Source organism: Cervus canadensis, chromosome 1 (assembly GCF_019320065.1).
Source record: "Cervus canadensis isolate Bull #8, Minnesota chromosome 1, ASM1932006v1, whole genome shotgun sequence".
Lineage (NCBI taxonomy): Eukaryota > Metazoa > Chordata > Mammalia > Artiodactyla > Cervidae > Cervus > Cervus canadensis.
Window position 1 is genome coordinate 109,624,447 of NC_057386.1, and position 22,410 is coordinate 109,646,856.

At 50.7% G+C, this 22,410-nt stretch overlaps 1 gene segment (V, D, J or C); it reads right to left on the reverse strand.

Annotated features, from left to right (window-relative positions):
• Positions 1-496: 496 nt before the first annotated feature.
• On the reverse strand, positions 497-22,152 carry LOC122436830. The segment is given in 4 exon segments: positions 497-528; positions 4,256-4,261; positions 4,732-5,028; positions 22,060-22,152. Coding segments are annotated over 4 exon segments (390 nt in total).
• Between the last annotated feature and the right edge of the window lie 258 nt (positions 22,153-22,410).

A 22,410-nucleotide genomic window follows, 5' to 3' on the forward strand; every position in this document is an offset into this window, starting at 1 on the left:
TCTTGATCCCTTCCAGGGGTTCTCATTTACCCTTGATCATGGTCCTCAGAGTACTTCTTTTTGACTCAGATATTTAAAGATGTTTTTAGTCTAATTTTGTAATCTTTCTATATTAAATGTTTGGTATAAAAGATTATGCCTATAAATGGGAATCTCATCTTTGTCTGGGCTCTTGTTTCATCTCTGGTTGAGAAACCCTTATGACCATTACCTGATCTTCACTGGACATGGTGAAGTCTAACCTTCTAACCTTCAATTGTTAGAATCCATGGAGATTTAATGGAGGTGGGTTTATAAGGTCTGCGTCCAAAATAGTGACATTTATCCAATATTATCTCAAACAAGGGACCAGGGAGGGAAAATTGGGAGAGACCATGAGGCAAAAGACGAGATATGGGCAAATGAGGAGTGTGAGAGGCGCGTCCTACTGGGGAGGGTCTCCCAGTACCTGGAGAGGAGGGGAGCAATCCCCAGGTAAAGGAAGGACCCAGCTTCCCTAAGGGTCAGGGTTGAGGCAGAGCACAAAGCCTGGAGCAGGAGAGGAATGGGGGGGGGATGGGAGAGGCCCCCTGGGGCTCCAGGGCGCAGATGCTGGACTTCTGCTTCCTCAGCATCCTGCTCAGGACCTGTGAGGAACCCTGTGTGTCTGGGCACATGGGTATTCTGCTTGGATTTGGAGACCAGAGAGAAAGGGAGACAATTTCATGGACCCCATAAAGATGGACCAGGATGAGTAGGTGAGACTGCCTGGATTTAACAGCACAAGTGGCAGCAGAGACCTAACCCAGCCCTGCTGATGTCACTGTCAGGCTCAGGGCAGGGATGGGTCCCACCCTGGAGTAAAGGGCAAACTTCCATCAGACATCCCCATCACACGGGAATTCCTTGTGGCTGTGCTTAGTGATGGGCTGTGTGACACTGATGACCAGTCTCCTCATCAGGATGGGGTCCAAAGTGATCCAGGAGGGCGGGGGACCAACCAGGAGCCAGAGAGCAGGGCTGAACCTCTCAGTGTCCCTCACCTCTGTCCTGGGTCACAAAGGCAGGGCTTTGCCTGGAATCCCTGGTCATCATTGCAATGGGGATCCCCGTGCCCCTGCTGGTGCCTCTGCAGGAGATGGTGCTCTCAGATCTGGGCTCATCAAGGTCATCATAAGCAGAGGGACGTGGGCATATATTGTGGCATATATTGCTCCTGACAGTCCACAGACCACCCCAACTCTGAAGTCGGAAATGCTCCGATGGGGTGGAGAGGAGAGGAGGGGAGGGCAGGACACAGTGAGCAGGTGTGGGTCAGGAGAACCACTCCCGGGGTTCCCTGCATCCTTCGATGTATCACTGGTGCCCCTCACTCCTCAGGGTCACTCCTCTGACCTTTCAGGGGCACAGGTCACGCCCTGGGGTACAATCCGCCTGCTGGGATGGTCCACAGACTCTGCTGAAGGCACATCTGGGAAAGCCTCCTGCTCCTGATCTCAGGGAAGGGAGCTCAGCTCCACGGCTCTCTTGTTCACATGGATGATCGGGGTGCACTTCAGTGGTGTCAGAATCTGTTTACATTTTCTGAGACTTCAGCAAAACTGACTGTGAAATTGGGAGTAGACTTATTATGAACCAGAACATGCCCCAGGAATTCATTGATTCTGGGGAATTTATTTAAAATTTGACAGTTCTCTGAGAACAAGCCCCTGACAGGCTGAGGTTCTCGTCCCGGTTTCCATCTGCCTGTGTCTCTGTGAGAAGCCCTGTTGTACCAGCCTGCACGGTCAGAGTCAGGCTCGTCCTCAGGCTCTAGCACAGAGACGAGCAGGAGCCCTGCATTGTCCGAGGAACCTTTGGATCCCGAAAACGTGCGGGGACCCCGGAGCCTGGTTCTTCCTGGAGTCTGAGTGGTAGGACAGGAGGACTGAGGAGGCCTCGCTGGCTTCTGCTGGTCCCAGTATAGAGCACAGCAGCAACAGGGATGTCCCTGCTCAGGGTGCAGGGAGCCACAGCGTCACCTGTGGTCTGGGGGGGACTGGGGTCTCCCCACACATGGGCCGTGACACCACTGACGGTCTCAACAGTCCAGGGCATCAGGGCTGTGGTGTGGACACCCACACCAACCAGCTCTAGGGGCTTAGCTATCCTGTGTGAGAGAAACCAAGGATAACCAGGGATAGAATTCATATACCTGCAACCTTATAGACGACAGCTAACAATACAGCCATTAAGTTGAGATTCTGCTAAATTATCATTTGAAAATAATAGGAAAACACACTACTCAAGATCAGAAATTAAAATGATAGTGTTTGAACATGGTGGTTTGAACAAACTTGCTTTCCATTAAATGGTCTTATGTGGATTAGAAGGACTGCGAAGGAAAAAGAAGTAAAAGGAATCCAGATAGGAAAAGAAGAAGTGAAACTCTCACTGTTTGCAGATGACATGATCCTCTATATAGAAAACCCTAAAGACTCTACCAGAAAATTACTAGAACTAATCAATGAATATAGTAAAGTTGCAGGATATAAAATTAACACACAGAAATCCCTTGCATTCCTATATACTAACAATGAAACAGAAAGAGAAATTAAGGAAACAATACCATTCACCATTGCAACAAAAAGAATAAAATACTTAGGAGTATATCTACCTAAAGAAACAAAAGACCTATACATAGAAAACTATAAAACACTGATGAAAGAAATCAAAGAGGACACAAACAGATGGAGAAACATACCGTGTTCATGGATTGGAAGAATCAATATTGTCAAAATGGCTATTCTACCCAAAGCAATCTATAGATTCAATGCAATCCCTATCAAGCTACCAACGGTATTTTTCACAGAACTAGACCAAAGAATTTCACAATTTGTATGGAAATACAAAAAACCTCGAATAGCCAAAGCAATCTTGAGAAAGAAGAATGGAACTGGAGGAATCAACCTGCCTGACTTCAGACTCTACTACAAAGCCACAGTCATCAAGACAGTGTGGTACTGGCACAAAGACAGAAATATAGATCAATGGAACAGAATAGAAAGCCCAGAGATAAATCCACGAACCTATGGACACCTTATCTTTGACAAAGGAGGCAAGGATATACAATGGAAAAAAGACAACCTCTTTAACAAGTGGTGCTGGGAAAACTGGTCAACCACTTGTAAAAGAATGAAACTAGAACACTTTCTAACACCATACACAAAAATAAACTCAAAATGGATTAAAGATCTAAATGTAAGACCAGAAACTATAAAACTCCTAGAGGAGAACATAAGGAAAACACTCTCCGACATAAATCACAGCAAGATCCTCTATGACCCACCTCCCAGAATATTGGAAATAAAAGCAAAACTAAACAAATGGGACCTAATGAAACTTAAAAGCTTTTGCACTACAAAGGAAACTATAAGTAAGGTGAAAAGACAGCCCTCAGATTGGGAGAAAATAATAGCAAATGAAGAAACAGACAAAGGATTAATCTCAAAAATATACAAGCAACTCCTGCAGCTCAATTCCAGAAAAATAAATGACCCAATCAAAAAATGGGCCAAAGAACTAAACAGACATTTCTCCAAAGAAGACATACAGATGGCTAACAAACACATGAAAAGGTGCTCAACATCACTCATTATTAGAGAAATGCAAATCAAAACCACAATGAGGTACCATTACACACCAGTCAGGATGGCTGCTATCCAAAAGTCTACAAGCAATAAATGCTGGAGAGGGTGTGGAGAAAAGGGAACCCTCTTACACTGTTGGTGGGAATGCAAACTAGTACAGCCACTATGGAAAACAGTGTGGAGATTCCTTAAAAAACTGGAAATAGAACTGCCATATGACCCAGCAATCCCACTTCTGGGCATACACACTGAGGAAACCAGATCTGAAAGAGACACGTGCACCCCAATGTTCATCGCAGCACTGTTTATAATAGCCAGGACATGGAAGCAACCTAGATGCCCATCAGCAGATGAATGGATAAGGAAGCTGTGGTACATATACACCATGGAATATTACTCAGCCGTTAAAAAGAATTCATTTGAACCAGTTCTAATGAGATGGATGAAACTGGAGCCCCTTATACAGAGTGAAGTAAGCCAGAAAGATAAAGAACATTACAGCATACTAACACATATATATGGAATTTAGAAAGATGGTAACGATAACCCTATATGCAAAACAGAAAAAGAGACACAGAAATACAGAACAGACTTTTGAACTCTGTGGGAGAAGGTGAGGGTGGGATGTTTCAAAAGAACAGCATGTATACTATCTATGGTGAAACAGATCACCAGCCCAGGTGGGATGCATGAGACAAGTGCTCGGGCCTGGTGCACTGGGAAGACCCAGAGGAATCGGGTGGAGAGGGAGGTGGGAGGGGGGATCGGGATGGGGAATAAGTGTAAATCTATGGCTGATTCATATCAATGTATGACAAAACCCACTGAAATGTTGTGAAGCAATTAGCCTCCAACTAATAAAAAAATTAAAAAAAAAAAAGAAGGACTGCGAAGAGCAGTCTAGGACACTGGGGTGAAAACCTTGGCAGTAAGCTGTCAAGTACGGCCAAACATTCGTGGTCCCACCGTGTGAAATGAAACACGACTTATGTCCATTTCAGAGCTGCTGCTACAATGTCTCCTTTGACAGAGATGTTTCAGCCCCGGGAGGACCATGTCTGGAGGAGAGCAGGTTTTTGTCTCACTTCCCCCCTGGCCTGGAGCACTGTGCCATGATAACTACTACTGTCAGCAGATAAACAGTAATAATCGCCCTCGTCCTCAGCCTGCAGCGAACTGATGGTCAGCGTGGCTGTGTTCCCAGAACTGGAGCCGGAGAATCTGTCGGGGACCCCCGAGGCTCGACTGCTAGTACGATAGATGAGGGTTTTGGGGGCCGATCCTGGGAATTGTTGGTACCAGCCCACATAATAACCACCACCGATGTTGCTGCTGCTTCCAGTGCAGGAGATGCTGACCCTCTGGCCCGGGGACCCGGACACGGAGGACGGCTGAGTCAGCACAGCCTGCGCCCAGGATCCTGGAAGGGAGAGAGACAGAGATGGTGACTCGGGGGTCCAGGCACGAGAGCAGGGAGCAGGGCCCGTGAGTCTTCCCAAGACCCTTGCCCTGTCCCCCCATCCAGTCACCTGTGCAGAGAGCGACCAGGGTGAGGAGAAGAGGGCACCAGGCCATGGTGGACACGGTCAGGGCGTCCTGCCTTCTGTGGCCCCACAGCTGAGCAGAGCGTCCCCACACCGCTCCTTCCCCTCTTCATACTCTGAGAGGGGGAGGGGCCTTTCATGCAAATGACCGTCCTCCCCCTCAACTCCCACAAGGCTCTGGTGACCTCTGGGACCTGGGTCAGCGTCCTGTGCCTGAGGGAGGCCAGTTGTGGTCAGACGTGGGGTTGTGTGGGGCTTGGGGGTGGGAGGTCACAGGAGGAACCCTGAGCAGAAAGCACCAGGAAGGACCAGGGGACTGGTCTCTGCTCTCACAGGTCCAGACACTCAGCAACGGCCTCCGATCGCCCCCTGGTGTCCTGGCACAAACACAGATCCTGACCTGGGGATCAGAGCTCTTAAGAGGCAACTTTTCCCAAAGTGGTTTTGAAATTGCACCCTTCAGGCTGTGTCTGGATTGGAAACAACAGCCAACTGTACTTTACCCTGTAGTGCATGAGTGTTACACAGTGGATGTGTGACTTTGAGATTTCAAATGAACCGAAATGTCTTCATGGGTTAATAAAAGTCTAAGGTCATCACTTAAAATAGATGCCTAAATTTAACTGAAGAAGATGTTGTTGTTAAATCACTAAGTTGTCTGCAACTCTGGCTCTGTTTTAACTTTGCATTGCCATGGTACTATTTCTAAAACATAATTTTCCTTGTAGCCTGTGTTCTTTAAACAAGATAATTGTAAAGACTTTCTGACATGTATGGCATCTCCACCGAGGGACTTTTACGGCGCAGCAGGACATTCTATCTGTGAAAACAGGGCAGACTGAGTTATCAGAGCCATGGGTGGGTCTCAGATCTGAGATGAGGGACAGGACACGACACGGCAGGTCGTTGTTCTGAGGACACTCAGAGGTGACCATAGAGAGCAAAGCTGACTTAGACATGGTCCAGTAGGAGCAGCAGTGGTCGCCCCGGGGGCGAGCCCCAGGAGAGCCTCTGCTTTCCCAGCCGAGGGCCCCAACAGCGTCTCTGCTCACTGTGCATAAAATCAATCCCACAGCAGCTGAGCACAGGCACTCCTCAGCCAGGAATCATTTCCCAGGTCTCAGGACCAGGGTTTCTCTCCCCACCTGATTCCTCACTCGATGGCACACAGGACAGAGTGTGAGGTTTCAGGGGATAAATCAGCCACACGAGGGATTCAAAATCCCCTGGGACTCAAGGGGAACCTGGGGAGGAGCACGGAGGGGAAAGCTGGGGTCACACCTGAGAGCCAGAGCCCTGAGGCTTCTCGGGAAGGAAGGGTGAGAGAGGTTCAAGGAGGGGCCGAGGAAGTGAGTGTAAAGTTCAGGAAGATCTGGAAACATGTCCATGATCTTCTGATAGAGTGAACTGGGTCATCACCATGGAGGTCAACACTGTAGGTCTGTAGAAAGAGAGAGGCCCAGGATCAGGAGGAAAGTCATGAATGAGGGGAGCGGGAGGGGAAACCCTTAGCAAAGAGATGGGGAGGAGCAGGAGCCGGCTGAGGAGAGCTGGAGGGGTGTAGGGGGTGGGCTCTGGGGGCTCCTCCCCTCCTCTGTTTCTGAGAAGAGGGTGGGGGCTGATGACCACCTCACCCCTTCACCCTCCAATTCTGGGTGCTCGTCTCCATGTGCAGCATCACTCCCAGGAGGAGGGCTGGGGGCCGCGGCTCAGAGTTTGTCTCCTGAGAAGAAGCACCTGCTGTCACCCCCAACTCAGGCCACTGAGCCCGGTGCAGGGCCAGGTCAAAGGACCACGTGGGTGTGTTGAGGTTTTGCCAGTTCTGAGCTGATAAACAGCGCCCCCTGGTGACGAACTCTGGAACGTTCATGGTGTTGAAAGTGTGAGCGAGGTGCTGCTCAGTTGTTGGTTCTCAATCCTGTCTGACTCTTGGGACCCCATGGACTGTCTCCCACCAGGCTCGTCTGTCCATGGGATTCTCCAGGCAAGAACACTGAATTGGGTTACCGTTCCTTGCTCCAGAGGATCTTCCCAACCCAGGGATAGAACCCACATCTGTTATGTCTTTTGCATTGGTAGGCGGGTTCCTTACCACTAGTGACACCTAGGAAGCCTTGTGAGGAAGGAGGGGCAGCCTTTTTTCCAGTCACCAAATACGTTACCAATGAAGAAATAAATGAATTAAATTATAAATATTACATGTCTTTGATACTATACAGAGAACTTTTTTATTTTCACACATTGTATTGTCAGGTTATTCCGACAAGCTTGTTCTCATGATTCCTTTTTTCCCCATTCATTAATATCCTTTTCCTTTGGACCCAAGAGTTTTTGTATTTGCTCACCAGATAGATTTGATGATTTGTCCCTAAAAATATCTGTCACCTGATTTCATCATCTGAGGCATCTCAGCATTGATGTCTATGCTGCCTCACTTCCCTTCAATATTTAGTTTCCTGGTTCTTGATCAAAGGGACAATTTTTACTGGATCTTGGACTGTGTAGAAATTACTTGAAGAAACTCTGAGTTCCGTTTCCTTTTCCTTTAACAGGAGATCCTTCTGTGGCGGAAGGACAGGGATGTGCGTTCACTGCCCACTGACCCAGCAAGGGCGGCACTGACCCCCCTGCTCTGTGCTGCTGACTCCGACCTGGGAACCGGGGGCAACTGCTGTCAGCAGCTCCTTCATCCAGGGGGTGTGTGACCACCCCTTGTGAGATGCTTCCCTGGGGAGGGGAGTTGAGCTGAGGGGGCAGCTGTGCTGCAGTCAGGGGACACTCAGTCCCCTGGGTTCCGTGCTCTCAGGGACTCCAGGAAGGGAGGGGCAAACGCCTTGCCCGGGGAGCCCCATGGCTGTGGGGGAGGCAGAATTTTGTCTCTTTCCACTCTGGCCTGAAGCACTGAGGAAACTTTCAAGCCGTCAGCCCATGAGAAACTGTAATAATCAGTGTCATCCTCAGACTGAACTGAAGTGGTCAGAGAGGCCAACTTGCCAGACTTGAAGCCAGAGAATCAATTTGGGACCCCTGAGGGTTGTTTCCTGTTTTCATAGATCAGAGGTGTGGGGGACGATCCTGGGAGCTGTTGGTTCCAGCTGACATAATTACCCCCAGTGTTGCTCCTGTTTCTAGTACTAGAGATGGTAACCCTCTGTCCCTAGGTCCCGGACACGGAGGGCGGCTGAGTCAGCACAGTCTGGGCTCAGGATCCTGGAAGGGGGAGAGACCGAGATGGTGACTGTGGGCTTCAGGAAGGAGAGGAGGGAGAAGGGACATGTGTTTTCCCAGGGCCCTTCCCCTGTCCCCCCATCCAGTCACCTGTGCAGACAGCGACCAGGGTGAGGAGCAGAGGGGACCAGGCCATGGTGGACATGGTCAGGGCGTCCTGCCTTCTGTGACCCCACAGCTGAGCAGAGAGTCAACATACCTCTCCTTCCCCTCTTCATGTTCTGAAAGGGGAGGATCCCTTCATGCAAATGAACCCCCTTCCCCAAACAATTTTCTGATGCCTCCCTGAGCCCTGGGTCAGGCCCCTGTGCCTGAGGGTGGCCAGTGGGTTCACTGGGGCGGGGCTGTGGGGGTCCCGGGGTGGGAGGTCACACTGGGAGCCAGGAGCAGAGGCCACCAGGCAGCGCCAGGGTCCCAGCGCCCATCCCCCATCCACCCTCAGGATCGGCCCCCGCGCGCCCCCTGGTGTCCAGGCCCAGACACACATCCTGCGGCCTGGTGACCGGAGCCCTCGGGGCAGACCCTGGCCCTGCTCTGTGCTCTGTCTCATTCTTGCCTTCTGGCCGGGCTTCCGTTCTGTGTCCCCTGTGACCTCAGGGCCGTCTGTGGGCTCCCCTCTGACCCTCAGGGTGAGTCTGTACACGGCGCCCTCACAGCTCAGGGTCAGGTCTGAGGGGAGGTCGGGGACACGTATTCCTTTAAGTCAGGGTCAGGTCAGGACAGTGATGACCCCGTGGATGCAGCCTCCTGACTGTGCAGGACGTGGGTGCTTTCTCCTTCGTTAGAAATGAAGCAGTGCCTTACACACACACACAGGCACACGCAGATTGCTTTGAGGGGCTTTCCCAGTGAACTGTAAGCATTTTGCTTTTATACTCCGTGACCTCACTGTAGTAGTTCCCGGTCTCCTCTTTCCTATGTAAGTTAAATAAAACATTTGCCACGTGTTCACTCCCTATTGGCTTGGGAATCAGAAGCTGCGTTTCTGATGAGGCTAACTCTGCTCCCAGCTCCCAGGATGCAGAAGAGAAGGTGACTGGGGGGGCACCATCTGTGTCCAGGTGCCCGGATCATGATCACCCCCATCCTCATCTTTCATCCAAGGATAGGAGCTCACAGTCATCAAGGAACCTGAATGACCATATCTGGAGCCAAAAGACCGATCCCGGATCCTGAGGGTTGGGGACCAGCAGGCATCATGGTTTGGGGTGTCTGGCTGGGACCTGTTGGTTCCCGGACACCTCACACCGCCAGCTCTGCTGCTCTTTCCAGGACTGGAGGACCTGAGCACTGAACTGGACAATGGGCCCGGCTGACGCAGCACAGACTGTGCTCAGGATTCTGTGCTCAGCGGGGAGGGGACAGGTGGCACGTCCCTGCTGCAGAGCCTGACTCTGAGCCGGCAGAGTGACCCTTCTGTGGTGTCAGGAACCAGCATCCTTCCTTCTGACATCTAAGGGCTCTGCCCCGTCCCCTCTGCTCATACCCCCTCCCGCTTCTCAAGGGAAAGCAGGTATAAGGAAGCAGCACTATAAATCATGAAGGGCTTGCACTATCTGGCTACTCAATGCCTTCCTGGAAGAAAATATTTCACTCCTGTTCAAATTTTCTTTTGTATTTCTACTGAAAGTTTATCGTTGCCATACAAACATGGTCAAAGTTTATGCTTTTAATTTTACAGCTAGAAACAGATTAACAAACACTTTTTTTTTAAATTGTTTTTATTAGTTGGAGGCTAATTACTTTACAATATTGTAGTGGTTTTTGCCATACATTGACATGAGTCAGCCATGGATTTACATGCATTCCCCATCCTGATTCCCCCTCCATCCTCCCTCCCCACCCCATCCCTCTGGGTCTTCCCAGTGCACCAGCCCTGAGCACTTGTCTCATGCATCCAACCTGGGCTGGTGATCTGTTTCTTGATAACATACATGTTTTGATGCTGTTCTCCCAAAACATCCCACCCTCGCCTTCTCCCACAGAGTCCAAAATTCTGTTCTGTACATCTGTAACACACACTGTGAACTCCTTTTCAGTTCAGTTCAGTCCCTCAGTCGTGTCCGACTCTTTGTGACCCCTTGAACCACAGCACTCCAGGCCTCCCTGTCCATCAACCATCTCCCGGAGTTTACCCAAACTCATGTCCATCCAGTTGGTGATGCCATCCAGCCATCTCATCCTCTGTCGTCCCCATCTCCTCCTGCCCTCAATCCTTCCAAGCACCAGGGTCTCTTTCAGTGAGTCAGGTCTTCACATCAGGTGGCCAATGGATTGGAGTTTCAGCTTCAGCATCAGTCCTTCCAATGAACACCCAGGACTGATCTCCTTTAGGATGGACTGGTTGGATCTCCTCGCAGTCCAAGGAACTCTCAGGAGTCTTCTCCAATACCACAGTTAAGAACCATCAATTCGTCTGTGCTCAGCTTTCTTCACAGTCCAACTCTCACATCCATACATGACCACTGGAAAAACCATAGCCTTGACTAGATGGACCTTTGTTAGCAAAGTAATGTCTTTGTTTTTTAATATGCTATCTAGGTTGGTCATAAATTTCCTTCCAAGGAGTAAGTGTCTTTTAATTTCATGGCTGCAATCACCATCTGTAATGAGTTTCATTTATATAATTTTAAAATTCTATAGTACTTTTAATAATTGTGAACTTGAAGATTTTTGTATTCATTCTCATTTTCAGCATAATTAATTCTCATATTAATTCTTCATTTCAAAATATTTTCACATATTTTTTAACTTCTATTATTGATTTGCCAAACTTACATGGAAGTGAAGGTCTGGGAAAAACATTCCCCCACCCGGTGCGTGCATGACTCCACGTAACCCCACTAGACCAGGCTGTCAGCACCCTGTATGTTTCAGGGCATCTTCACTTTCTGGGACCAGCAAGAGCAGCTGTGGAGAAAATCTATGAGTGTGTTTGTCTTTGGTGGGGGGTTTGGTGGGGGGTGGTCCTTGTTTTCTCTATTCAGAGTTTACGGGTGTAGGTTCCATTTTAAGCCTTGGAAATGCCATCTTGAATTTCAGGATCCCTGAAATCACACTGACACCCTCTTCTGTTAGAGCAGCACCCAAGTCATAATTCTCACCAACAGGTTGCGGGTCACAAAGGCACTCTTGGTGGAGAGGTGACCCCAGGTGCCCACTGAAGGGGAATCTCAGAACTCCCGCGCTCCTGGAGTTCAGGAACCTCTTGCTGAACCTCCCCTTCTCAGACATATCAGCTTATCTGGGACTAGAGGAGGATGGTTCCAGGGCTCTTTTTTCCTCTATGTCTTTTCTCATAGTTTCTATTTCTTTGCTAGAACTTCCTCCCTTGTGCTTCATGGCAGGTGATGACCGTGTTTGCAGGGGGAATTGTGATCCATTTGGGAATGATTGTTATCTTTTGATTATTGGAGTATAGCTGCTTTACAACGATACTGTGGTGTTGGAGAAGACTCTTGAGAGCCCCTTGGACAGCAAGGAGAACAAAGCAGTCAATCTTTAAGGAAATCAACCTTAAATACTCCTGAAAGGACAATGCTAAAGCTGAGGCTGCAATACTTTGGCCACCTATGCGAACAGCCGACTCATTGGAAAAGACCTTGATGCTGGGAAAGACTGAGGGCAGGAGGAGAAGGGGATGACAGAGGATGAGATGGTTGGATGGCACCACCGACTCAATGGACTTGAACTTGGGCAAACACCAGGAGATGGTGAGGGACAGAAAGCCCAGCGTGCTACAGTGCATGGGGTCACACAGAGTCAGACACAACTTTGTGACTGAAGAGCAGCAAGCTGTGTTCCACCGTTGTGCTCTGTTCAGTGACTGTATCTTAGTGACACTCAGTGTTTGGAACTAAAGCCTGGGGTATCTGCTCACTGTGTCTGTGGTTTCTCTTGCATGCTTGTCATTTTCAGCACACAGACTTCTGGTCTTCCTCAGATTTGTCTTAGAGTGTTTTATATTGATTGCATCATACTCATTAGTGTTTTTATTTTTAGAAACTGGAGATTCATTCAGTTCAGTTTAGTCGTGTCTGACTCTCTGCAACCCCATGGCCTGCAGCACACCAGGCCTTCCTGTCCATCACCCACTAGCAGAGCATACTCAAACTCATGCCCATTGAGTCGGTGATGCCATCCAACCATCTCATCCTCTGTCGTCCCTTTCTCCTCCTGCCTTCAATCTTTCACAGTATTAGGCTCTTTTCAAATGAGTCTGCTATTCACCTAAGGTGGCCAAAGTATTGGAGTTTCAGCTTCAACGTAAGTCCTTCCAATGAATATTCAGGACTGATCTCCTTTAGGATGGACCTCCTTGCTGTCCAAGGAACTCTCAAGAGTCTTCTCCAGCACCACAGTTCAAAACCATCAATTCATCAATGCTCAGCTTTCTTTATAGTTCAACTCTCATATCCATACATGACTACTGGAAAAACCATAGCCTTGACTAGGTGGACCTTTGTTGGCAAAGCAATGTCTCTGCTTTTTAATATGCTGTCTAGGTTGATCATACCTTGTCTTCCAAGGAGTAAACGTCTGTTAATTTCAGGGCTGCAGTCACCACCTGAAGTGATTTTGGAGCCCCCAAAAATAAAGTTTGCCACTGTTTCCACTCTTTCTCCACCCATTTGCCATGAAGTGATGGGGCTAGATGCCATGATCTTAGTTTTCTGAATGTTGAGCTTTAAGCCAACTTTTTCACTCTCCTCTTTCACTTTCACCAAGAGGCTCTTTAGTTCTTCTTCAGTTTCTGACATAAGAGTGGTGTCATCTGATATCTGAGGTTATTGATGTTTCTCCCGGCAATCTTGATTCTGGCTTCTGCTTCATCCAGCCCAGCGTTTCTCATGATGATTCATTACTGAACTACAAAATACAATTCACTTCTGCATGTTGACTTTTATATCACAAAATCCCAAGTGAAACACTCACAGAAGCCTGTCTTATTGACCCCTTGACCCTGATTTGGGCCTGGCCAGAAACCACCTCTTCTGGGCTCAACCATGGTCTCCACTGAAAGGTTTTTATCTTAACAAGCTATGTTTGTCCAAGAAAACTGCATTGAATAACAGTATTTTAGCAATCTAAAAGCTGAATTGAAGCAAAAGATAGAATATTATCAAATCTGCCGGTTGGAGGAAAATAAGTTCCTTGTCTAACATCTGACAATTGAAGTCACCCCCTGAATTAGACTTCCTCCAAAGCACCAGCAGGTGTGAGTGGAGGTTTTCCTCTCACGTCCTCCCTGGTCTGAAGCGCCGTGTAAGCGTTAATGCTGCCATGCCCCACAGCACAGACAGAGTCGGCCTCGGCCTCGGGCTGCAACCCAGAGACAAGCAGGAGCCCTGCGTTGGCTGAGGCGTCTTTGGATCCAGAGAATCTGCTGGGGACTCCAGAACCTTGGTTCTTATGGGAGTCTGACTTGACCCTCAGGAGGTACCATGGAGGGCTTCCTGGCTTCTGCTGGAACCAAGATAAGGAGAAATCACCAACACTGTAGCCACTGCTCAGGGTGCAGGAGAGTCTGGCTGATGCTCCTGGAGACGCAGAGAGGGAGGCGGGCTGAGTCAGCACAGGCTGGAAGAGGGAGCCTCCTCCTCTCCCCCAGCCTCTGCCAGAGAAGGGGCTACCAAGCAAATAGGGCTCCACCCAGGGCCCGCCCAGCCCCTCCTGGAGCCCTGGTGGTGGAGCTCAGCTCACAGCCCAGACTAGGGAGCCCCTGGGAGGAAGCCCCTGCTGAGACCACATAGGTCCCTGCTCAGGGGTCTCTACAGCCAGAGAGGACGCATGGCTGAATTCCCTCAGGAGCACAGGCCCCTAGGCCAGCTCCTAGAGTGAGGATGCAAAACTGCGTATGCGCAACCCCTGAAGGTTCGAGACCACTCTCCCCTGAGTACTGGCTAGAAAGGTTAACTGATCCAGGGGTGCGTCAGGGCAGCTGTCCACAGCAAGGGGACACTGAGCTGGCCTGAAGGACATGAGGAAGTGTTTTGCGCAATGGTTTAGACAGAGTTCTTCAGCAATAAGCACAAGGTCATATTTCAAACATGGAAATTCTGCAAACATTTCAAAAGTCAAGCCACGCTTTCAGAATTTTCATGGAGATTACATTGACTTGTGAATATCTATTAGTCTGGCTGCTTTACCATTTACCAGCAACCTGGGTAAAACTTTCTCTAGTCATGAGTGACAGTTGGAGTTTTCTTGATTATGTCATATTTATTACTAGGACTTTGCCTGAAAGATGATACAGTTTCTCTGTTTTATGAACAGAACTTTCTTCCTGAGCTTTCTCTTGCCCAATATTGCAGTTTAGCAGAATGCTGGACTGTGCCTGAGCTTTTGAGAATCCATCACGTCCTTAAGGTATCCTGTACACATATTTGCTTCATTTGTGCAAATGGTCCCCTATCATCCAGACACACAAGAATTCTCAGTAAATGACCTGTGAGCTTGATCACTCACTCCCACAGGTTCCTTCCTCAACATATCAGAGTTAAATCCCCAAAGTTGAGCTATGTTTTATTAAGTGTTAATTTGAAGGATTTAAATCTACAAAACTTCTATACCCTAGCCCAGTTCCTGGGTGAAAGGTGCTCCCTCAGCAGGTTTGCAGGGACCCCACGGCAGTCCCACACCCTGGGGTTCCACATTTAACCCAAATGTGGTTACATGTTACCCCGTGCTGGTTACATGTAGAAATGAGGTGTTTTTTTTTAAATCACCAGAAAAGGGGGAATAAAATCATACTTCCCTAGGAAGTTACAACCTTAGCCTAGTAGAGAAAATAACTAAAGACATTAAGTCTTTCAGGAAAAATAGGAAATTTTATCATTGAATTACTCCACAAAAGACATAATATATGCTTATTTATGAGAAGTATTTAACCAACCAGAAATATCCAACAAACTTCAGTAATTACATGGTTCCTACCGTTTTGCTTTGTATGGTTTTTTAATCAAACATTCAAAAAGATATTAAAGTTCCTAGTTCCTTAAGAAAGCAGTTTAAGTTTTGTATATTAACCTGAAAATAGAACACATAACAGGGAACAATAGAAACCACTCTCGATAAATATTTATCCAAATACTCTAAAGAAAAAGTTAACAAAGAAATGCCAGTGTCAGTTTCAGTAACTGATACTCTTATCAAGTGCTAGTGTTTTTCACATACAAGTTTGTTTTCTATGAGGATATTTAAAAACTAAACTTCACACTACTACCAGTAAAAGCCACATCAAAGCAGCAACAATAGCAGCCTTTGTAGTATGCCAGTACACGCTTTTCACACACACTTCACTCCGCACAGGTCACCCTGTGAGGCCTCTGCCCGGAGTTGGGTCTTGTCCTGTGCACAGACTCTCCCAGGAGCCACCTCCTCCTTGGAGACACCTTCTGACTCCTCACCTTCCAGCAACCCCTCCCTGACCCAGACTCCACCAGGACCCCACATGGACCAGGAAGAGGGACCCGAATCTGAACCTCGTGGTGAGGGAGCAGGACCAGGAGCTCCTGGAGACGGGCTTCACAGGGACGAGGGTTCCCATCAGGTGGGACAGCTTGCCCAGTGTCCTGGAGCCCTCAGTGGTTTCCCTGTCGTCTGGCCCAGCACCTTGTCTGGGACTCTGCACTGGGCCCCCTGCTGGCCACGGGCCCCTCCTTGGGTTCCTGGGATGCCCCGGCCCTCAGGCACTGCTTGAAGTTGAGATCATGGTGGAAGGATGTGAGTTGGCCATGAATGGTCTGTTAGCACAGGGCAGACACACAGCGCAGCACAAAGGGATGGAGATTTTCCTTTCTACACATTTCTCCTTGTGCACATTGTTGAAATTACAAATGTCTATGGAGAACAGACTCATGAGCACCCTGCACCTTCACCCAACATCAGCCCTTATCAGTATGATTTCCCTCCTTCAGTCATATTCCTCTTAGCTCTCATCCTACCCCATCACTGAATCACATTAGAACACTTCCTAACATCAACACTTCCACAGGACACTCTTTAGTACATACACACGTTTCAAGTTCCAAATCTCATGTGCATTCGAGAAATTGATTCCGACTAGTGTCACCGGAGTTGATTTGTGTTTTCACTTCCACAGTGCTGAGCTAACCGAATGCTGTACTCCTTGAAAGAGAAAAGCATATAAGGATCCTATTTTAGAGCTTTGAATCTCATGGCATGACTTATTTCATTGAAATGATGTCTAGATTGGATTATACTTTACAACCCAGGGAATATTTTCTGTGAGATAAGGCCCGGGAGGTCGTGCAAAGAGAGATGACCCTCAGTGATAGGTGCTGAGTTATGAATGTACTCGGAAAGGTGGACACTCTCAAGGTCCGTCTGTAGTTGCCCACCGATCTCTGGATCCGGCAAAGGGAGGGCAGTGGGGAGGGGCCATCACTGGGGTTTTGGTCTCACTTCTCTGCCCGTGTCACTGTGGGTTACACGAAGCTGCTCCCACTGCCATGGGCTGCCCCACAGATGTAGTCAGCCTCGTCTTCGTCCTGGATGTTCTGGAAGGTCAGGGACCCTCCAGGCCAGAGCCCAAGCCTGAGAAGCAGTCAGAGATCCCATCCCCCTTGGATCCAGCAACACCACTGGTGCCCACTCGCATCAGGAAATGGGGGCCCCTCCCGGGGCCCTGCTGGTACCAGTTCACATAGTAGCTGCTGTAGCCGCAGCTCAGGGTGCAGGTGAGGTTGGCCGAGGCTCCCAGGGAGGCAGATGCAGAGGGCGGCTGTGTCAGCACAGGCTGGAAGAGGGACCCTGAAATCACAGACACCCTTCATGTCCTGAGGAAGGACAGGGAGGTACGCTTCCTGCATGTGGTGGGAGTGGTGAGGGAGGGGGCGTCAGGGTGCTGAGGGCTGTCCTGACCTCTGCAGTGAAGGAGGGGGGTCAGGAGTGCAGGGGAGGCCGGCCGCCCCAGAGCTGTGCTGAGGCTGCGACTGCCCGTCTCTTAGCCCCCCACCCCCAGGAGAAAGGGCCCCTCAGACAAATGTGCCCCTGTCCTCTGACCTACCAATCACCTCCCTGGGTTCTGTGTGTCCCCCAGGGTTCAGTATCATATCTGGGAGGGTGGCCTGAGCTGGGTCTGTCCTGAGTTTCCCCAGGGACACAGAGAGGATCCGCTGTTGGGCCCAGCGACCACTGAGAAGAGACCCAGAACAGGGTCTGGTTTCCCAGCTAAGATCCCCCAGGACCTCTCTGGGCTCACAGTGCATAAAATCAATCCCACAGGAGCTGAGGACAGAGGCACCCCAGCCAGGAATCACTCCCAGGTCCTCAGGACGCAGGGTTTCTCTCCCCACCTCGTTCCTCACTCAGTGGGCTCAGAGGACAGAGTGTGAGCGTTTACAAGGATGAATCCGTTGCTGGAGGGACTCATGGGTCCCCTGGGAAATGAGGTAGAACCTGGGGAGGAGGGGAAGGGGGTGAGCTGGGGTCACACCTGAGAGTCTGAGACCTGAGGCTTCTGGAGAAGGGAGATGTCGGAGAGGTTCAAGGGGAGGAGGAGGAAGTGAGTGTTCCATTCAGGAAGATCTGGAAACACGTCCATGACCTTTGACAAAGTGAACTTGATCATGCTGGAGGAGGTCACGGGGTGGAGGGCTGTAGAAAGAAGGGAGCCTGGGACTGGGAGGAAAGCCATGAGTCAGAGTGGAAGGGAGGGAACGGAGGCTCTTAGGGAAGCGCTGAGGAGGAGCGGGAGGAGACTGAGGGGAGCTGAGAGGGGCACGGCCGGGATCCTGGAGATCCTCCCCTCCTCTGCTCCTGGGGAAGAGGGTGGGGCCTGATTACCACCTGAGCGCAAAACCCTCCAGGTCTCACTCATGGGCCCCCTTTGCAGCTTCACTCCCAGGAGGAGGCCTGGGGGTTCAGGGCCCTGAGTCTGTCCCCGGAGCGGAAGCACCTGCTGTCACGTCCAACTCGGGCCACTGAGCCTGGCGGCTCGCCCAGTCAGGGGCCCACCTGGTGTGTTCAGGCTTTGCCGGTTCTGAGCACGTGCACAGCGCCCCCTGGTGACGCGCTCGGGGAATGACCACGGTGGGGAAATAACGAGGAAGGAGGGGCGGCTGCCTGTTCTCAGGTCGTGAAATACTCCAGCCATGAACGAATTAATTAAACAACAGTAAGTATTACATGTCTTTGAGTACAGTCCGTGCCCCAACCCTGCCGCAGGCCACCACCGACCCACGTCTTCGCTGGAGACTCCCGGACGCCCACAGGCAAGTCTGGGACGGTCTCCTGTGGGGTCACCGCTCCCTCCTCCTGGTCCCCGTGCACAAGCTTCTGTTGCGCCCCCCAAGAGTCTGTTAGCCAGCCCTGTGTAAGTTCCGGCACCTCCAGGGTGGGGTTACTGCGACCTCCTCCAAGAGGACTCACGCCGCAGCCACACCCAGAGCCCCTGTCCCTGCGGCAGACCTCTGCCGCCCCGGACCTCCACAGGGGATGCTCAAACACAGTTCTGCCTCAGTCTCTGTGGGGTCCTTGGGTGCCAGTGCAGACAAGGTTTGTTTGAGCCCTCTGAGCGTCTCTGGCGGGAACGGGACTTGATTCTAAATGCAAATTCGCCCCTCCTACCATCTTGCTGGGGCTTCTCCTTTGCCCTTGGATGTCGGCTATCTCCTCACAGCTGCACCATGCCTCCCGTCTGACTGGGGCTTCTCTGACCTTGGATGTGGGGTATCTATTCAGGGCTGTTCCCGCGAAGCACAGGCGCTGCTCCTGACTTGGACATGGGGTATCTCCTCTCAGCCACTTGCAGCGCAGCCGCCACTCGCCATGACTATATATTTCTATACTAAATGCTTGATATAAAAGATTATGACTAGAAATGGTAATCCTTGTCAGTTTCCTCCTTCATTCCTGGTTGAGAAACCCTGATGATCTGTTACCAGATCTTCATTGGACATGGTTGACCTTCATTTGTTACACTCCATAGATTTAATGAGAGCGGGTTTATAAGGTCTATGTTCAAAATAGTGACATTGATCCAATATCAGGTCAAACATGGAACGAGGGAAGGAAAACTGGGAAAGTCACAAGGGATAAGAGGACAAAATGAGCCAGTGAGGAGTCTGAGAGCTGCGTCCTAACGGGGACGGTCTCCCTCACCTGCAGAGAAGGGCTCCTAGGGTGCAGTGTCCAGAGAAGGGGAGGCACCCAGATTCCATGGGGTCAGGGTTCAGGCAGAGCACAAAGCCTGGAGCAGGAGAGGGATGTGCAGGGGTGGGAGAGGCCCCCTGGGGCTCCAGGGCGCAGATGCTGGACTTCTGCTTCCTCAGCATCCTGCTCAGGACCTGTGAGGGACCCTGTGTATCTGGGCACATGGGCATTCTGCTTGGATTTGGAGACCAGAGAGAAAAGGAGACAACGTCATGAATCCCATAAAATGGACCAGGACAAGGATATGAGCCTGCCTGGTACTGACAGCAGAAGTGGCAGCAGAGACCTAACCCAGCACTGCTGAGATCACCGTCAGGCTCAGGGCAGGGATGGGTCCCACCCTGGAGTAGAGGGCAAACTTCCATCAGACATCCCCATCACACAGGAATTCCTTGTGGCTGTGGTTAGTGGTGAGCTGTGTGACACTGACGACCAGCCTGCTCATCAGGATGGGGTCCAAAGTGATCCAGGAGGGTGTGTGGACCCACCAGCAGCCAGAGAGCAGGGCAGAACCCCTGAGTGTCCCTCACCTCTGTCATGGTCACAAAGGCTGGGCTTTGCCTGAATCCCTTGTCATCATTGCCATGGTGATCCCCGTATCCCTGCTGCTCATTCTGCAGGAGACGCTGCCCCCGGATCAGGGCTCATCAGGGGCATCACAGGCAGAGGGACACGGACACATCCTGGGGAGCCCCTGCTCCTGACAGTCCACAGACCACCCCAACCATGACATAGGAAATGCTCCGATGAGGTGGAGAGGAGAAGGGGGGAAGGCAGGACACAGCCAGCAGGTGTGGGTCAGGAGAACCACTCCCGGGGTTCCCCGCATCCTGTGATGTAACAGCAGTGCCCCTCACTCCTCAGGGTCTCTGCTCTGATGGTTCAGGAGCAAAGTTCACACCGTGGGGGTCAATCCGCCTGCTGGGATGGTCCACAGACTCTGCTGAAGGCGCATCTGGGAAAGCCTCCTGCTCCTGATCTCAGGGGAAGGAGCTCAGCTCCACGGCTCTCTTGATCACACGGATGATCGGGGTGCACTTCAGTGGTGTCAGAATCTGTTTACATTTTCTGAGACTTCAGCAAAACTGACTGAACAATTGGGAGTAGACTTATTATGAACCAGAACGTATCTCAGGAATTAATTGATTCTGGGGAATTTATTTAAAATTTGACAGTTCTCTAAGAACAAGCCCCTGACAGGCTGAGGTCTCGTCCCAGTTTCCATCTGCCGGTGTCTCTGAGAGAAGCCCTGTTGTACCAGCCTGCACGGTCAGAGACAGCCTCGTCCTCAGGCTCCAGCACAGAGACGAGCAGGAGCCCTGCATTGTCCGAGGCACCTTTGGATCCAGAAAACCCACGGGGGACCCCAGAGCCTGGTTCTTCCTGGAGTCTGAGTGGTAGGACAGGAGGACTGAGGAGGCCTCGCTGGCTTCTGCTGGTCCCAGTATAGAGCACAGCGGCGACAGTGATGACCCTGCTCAGGTTGCGGGAAGCCACAGCGTCACCTGTGGTCTGGGGGGACAGGGGTCTCCCCACACACGTACCATGACACACCACTGATGGTGTCACAGTCCAGGGCATCAGGGCTGCAGTGTGGACACCCACACCACCCAGCTCTAGGGGCTTAGCTATCCTGTGTGAGAGAAACCAACAATAACCAGGGGTGGAATTCATATACCTGCAACCTTAGAGACGACAGCTAACAATACAGCCATTAAGTTGAGATTCTTCTAAATTATCAGTTGAAAATAATAGGAACACACACTACTCAAGATCAGAAATTAAAATGATAGTGTTTGAACATGGTGGTTTGAACAAACTTGCTTTCCACTAAATGGTCTTACATGGATTAGAAGGACTGGGAAGAGCAGCCTAGGGTGTTGGGGTGAAAACCTTGGCAGTAAGTTGTGAAGTACGGCCAAACATTCGTGTTCCCACCGTGTGAAATGAAATACGATTTATGTCCATTTCAGAGCTGCTGCTACAGTGTCTACTTTGACAGAGATGTTTCAGTCCCGGGAGGCCCATGTCTGGAGGAGACCAGGTTTTTGTCTCACTTCCCCCCTGGCCTGGAGCACTGTGCCATTGTAACTACTACTGTCAGGAGATGAACAGTAATAATCCCCCTCGTCCTCAGCCTGGAGCGAACTGATGGTCAGGGTGGCTGTGTTCCCAGACCTGGAGCCGGAGAATCGATCGGGGACCCCCGAGGCTCGACCGTTAGTACCATAGATAAGGGTTCTGGGGGCAGATCCTGGGAGTTGTTGGTACCAGCCCACATTACCACCATAACCAACGTTGCTGCTGCTTCCAGAGCAGGTGATGCTGACCCTCTAGCCCGGGGACCCGGACACGGAGGACGGCTGAGTCAGCACAGCCTGAGCCCGGGATCCTGGAAGGGAGAGAGACAGAGATGGTGACTCGGGGGTCCAGGCATGAGAGCAGGGAGCAGGGCCCGTGAGTCTTCCCAAGCCCCTCCCCCTGTCCCCCCATCCAGTCACCTGTGCAGAGAGCGACCAGGGTGAGGAGCAGAGGGCACCAGGCCATGGTGGACATGGTCAGGGCGTCCTGCCTTCTGCGGCCCCACAGCTGAGCAGAGCGTCCCCACACCGCTCCTTCCCCTCTTCATACTCTGAGAGGGGGAGGGGCCTTTCATGCAAATGACCATCCTCCCCCCAACTCCCACAATGCTCTGATGACCTCTGGGACCTGGGTCAGCTTCCCGTGCCTGAGGGAGGCCAGTTGTGGTCAGACGAGGGGTTGTGTGGGGCTTGGGGGTGGGAGGTCACAGCGGGAACCCTGAGCAGAAAAAACCAGGAAGGACCAGGGGACTGGTCTCTGCTCTCACAGGT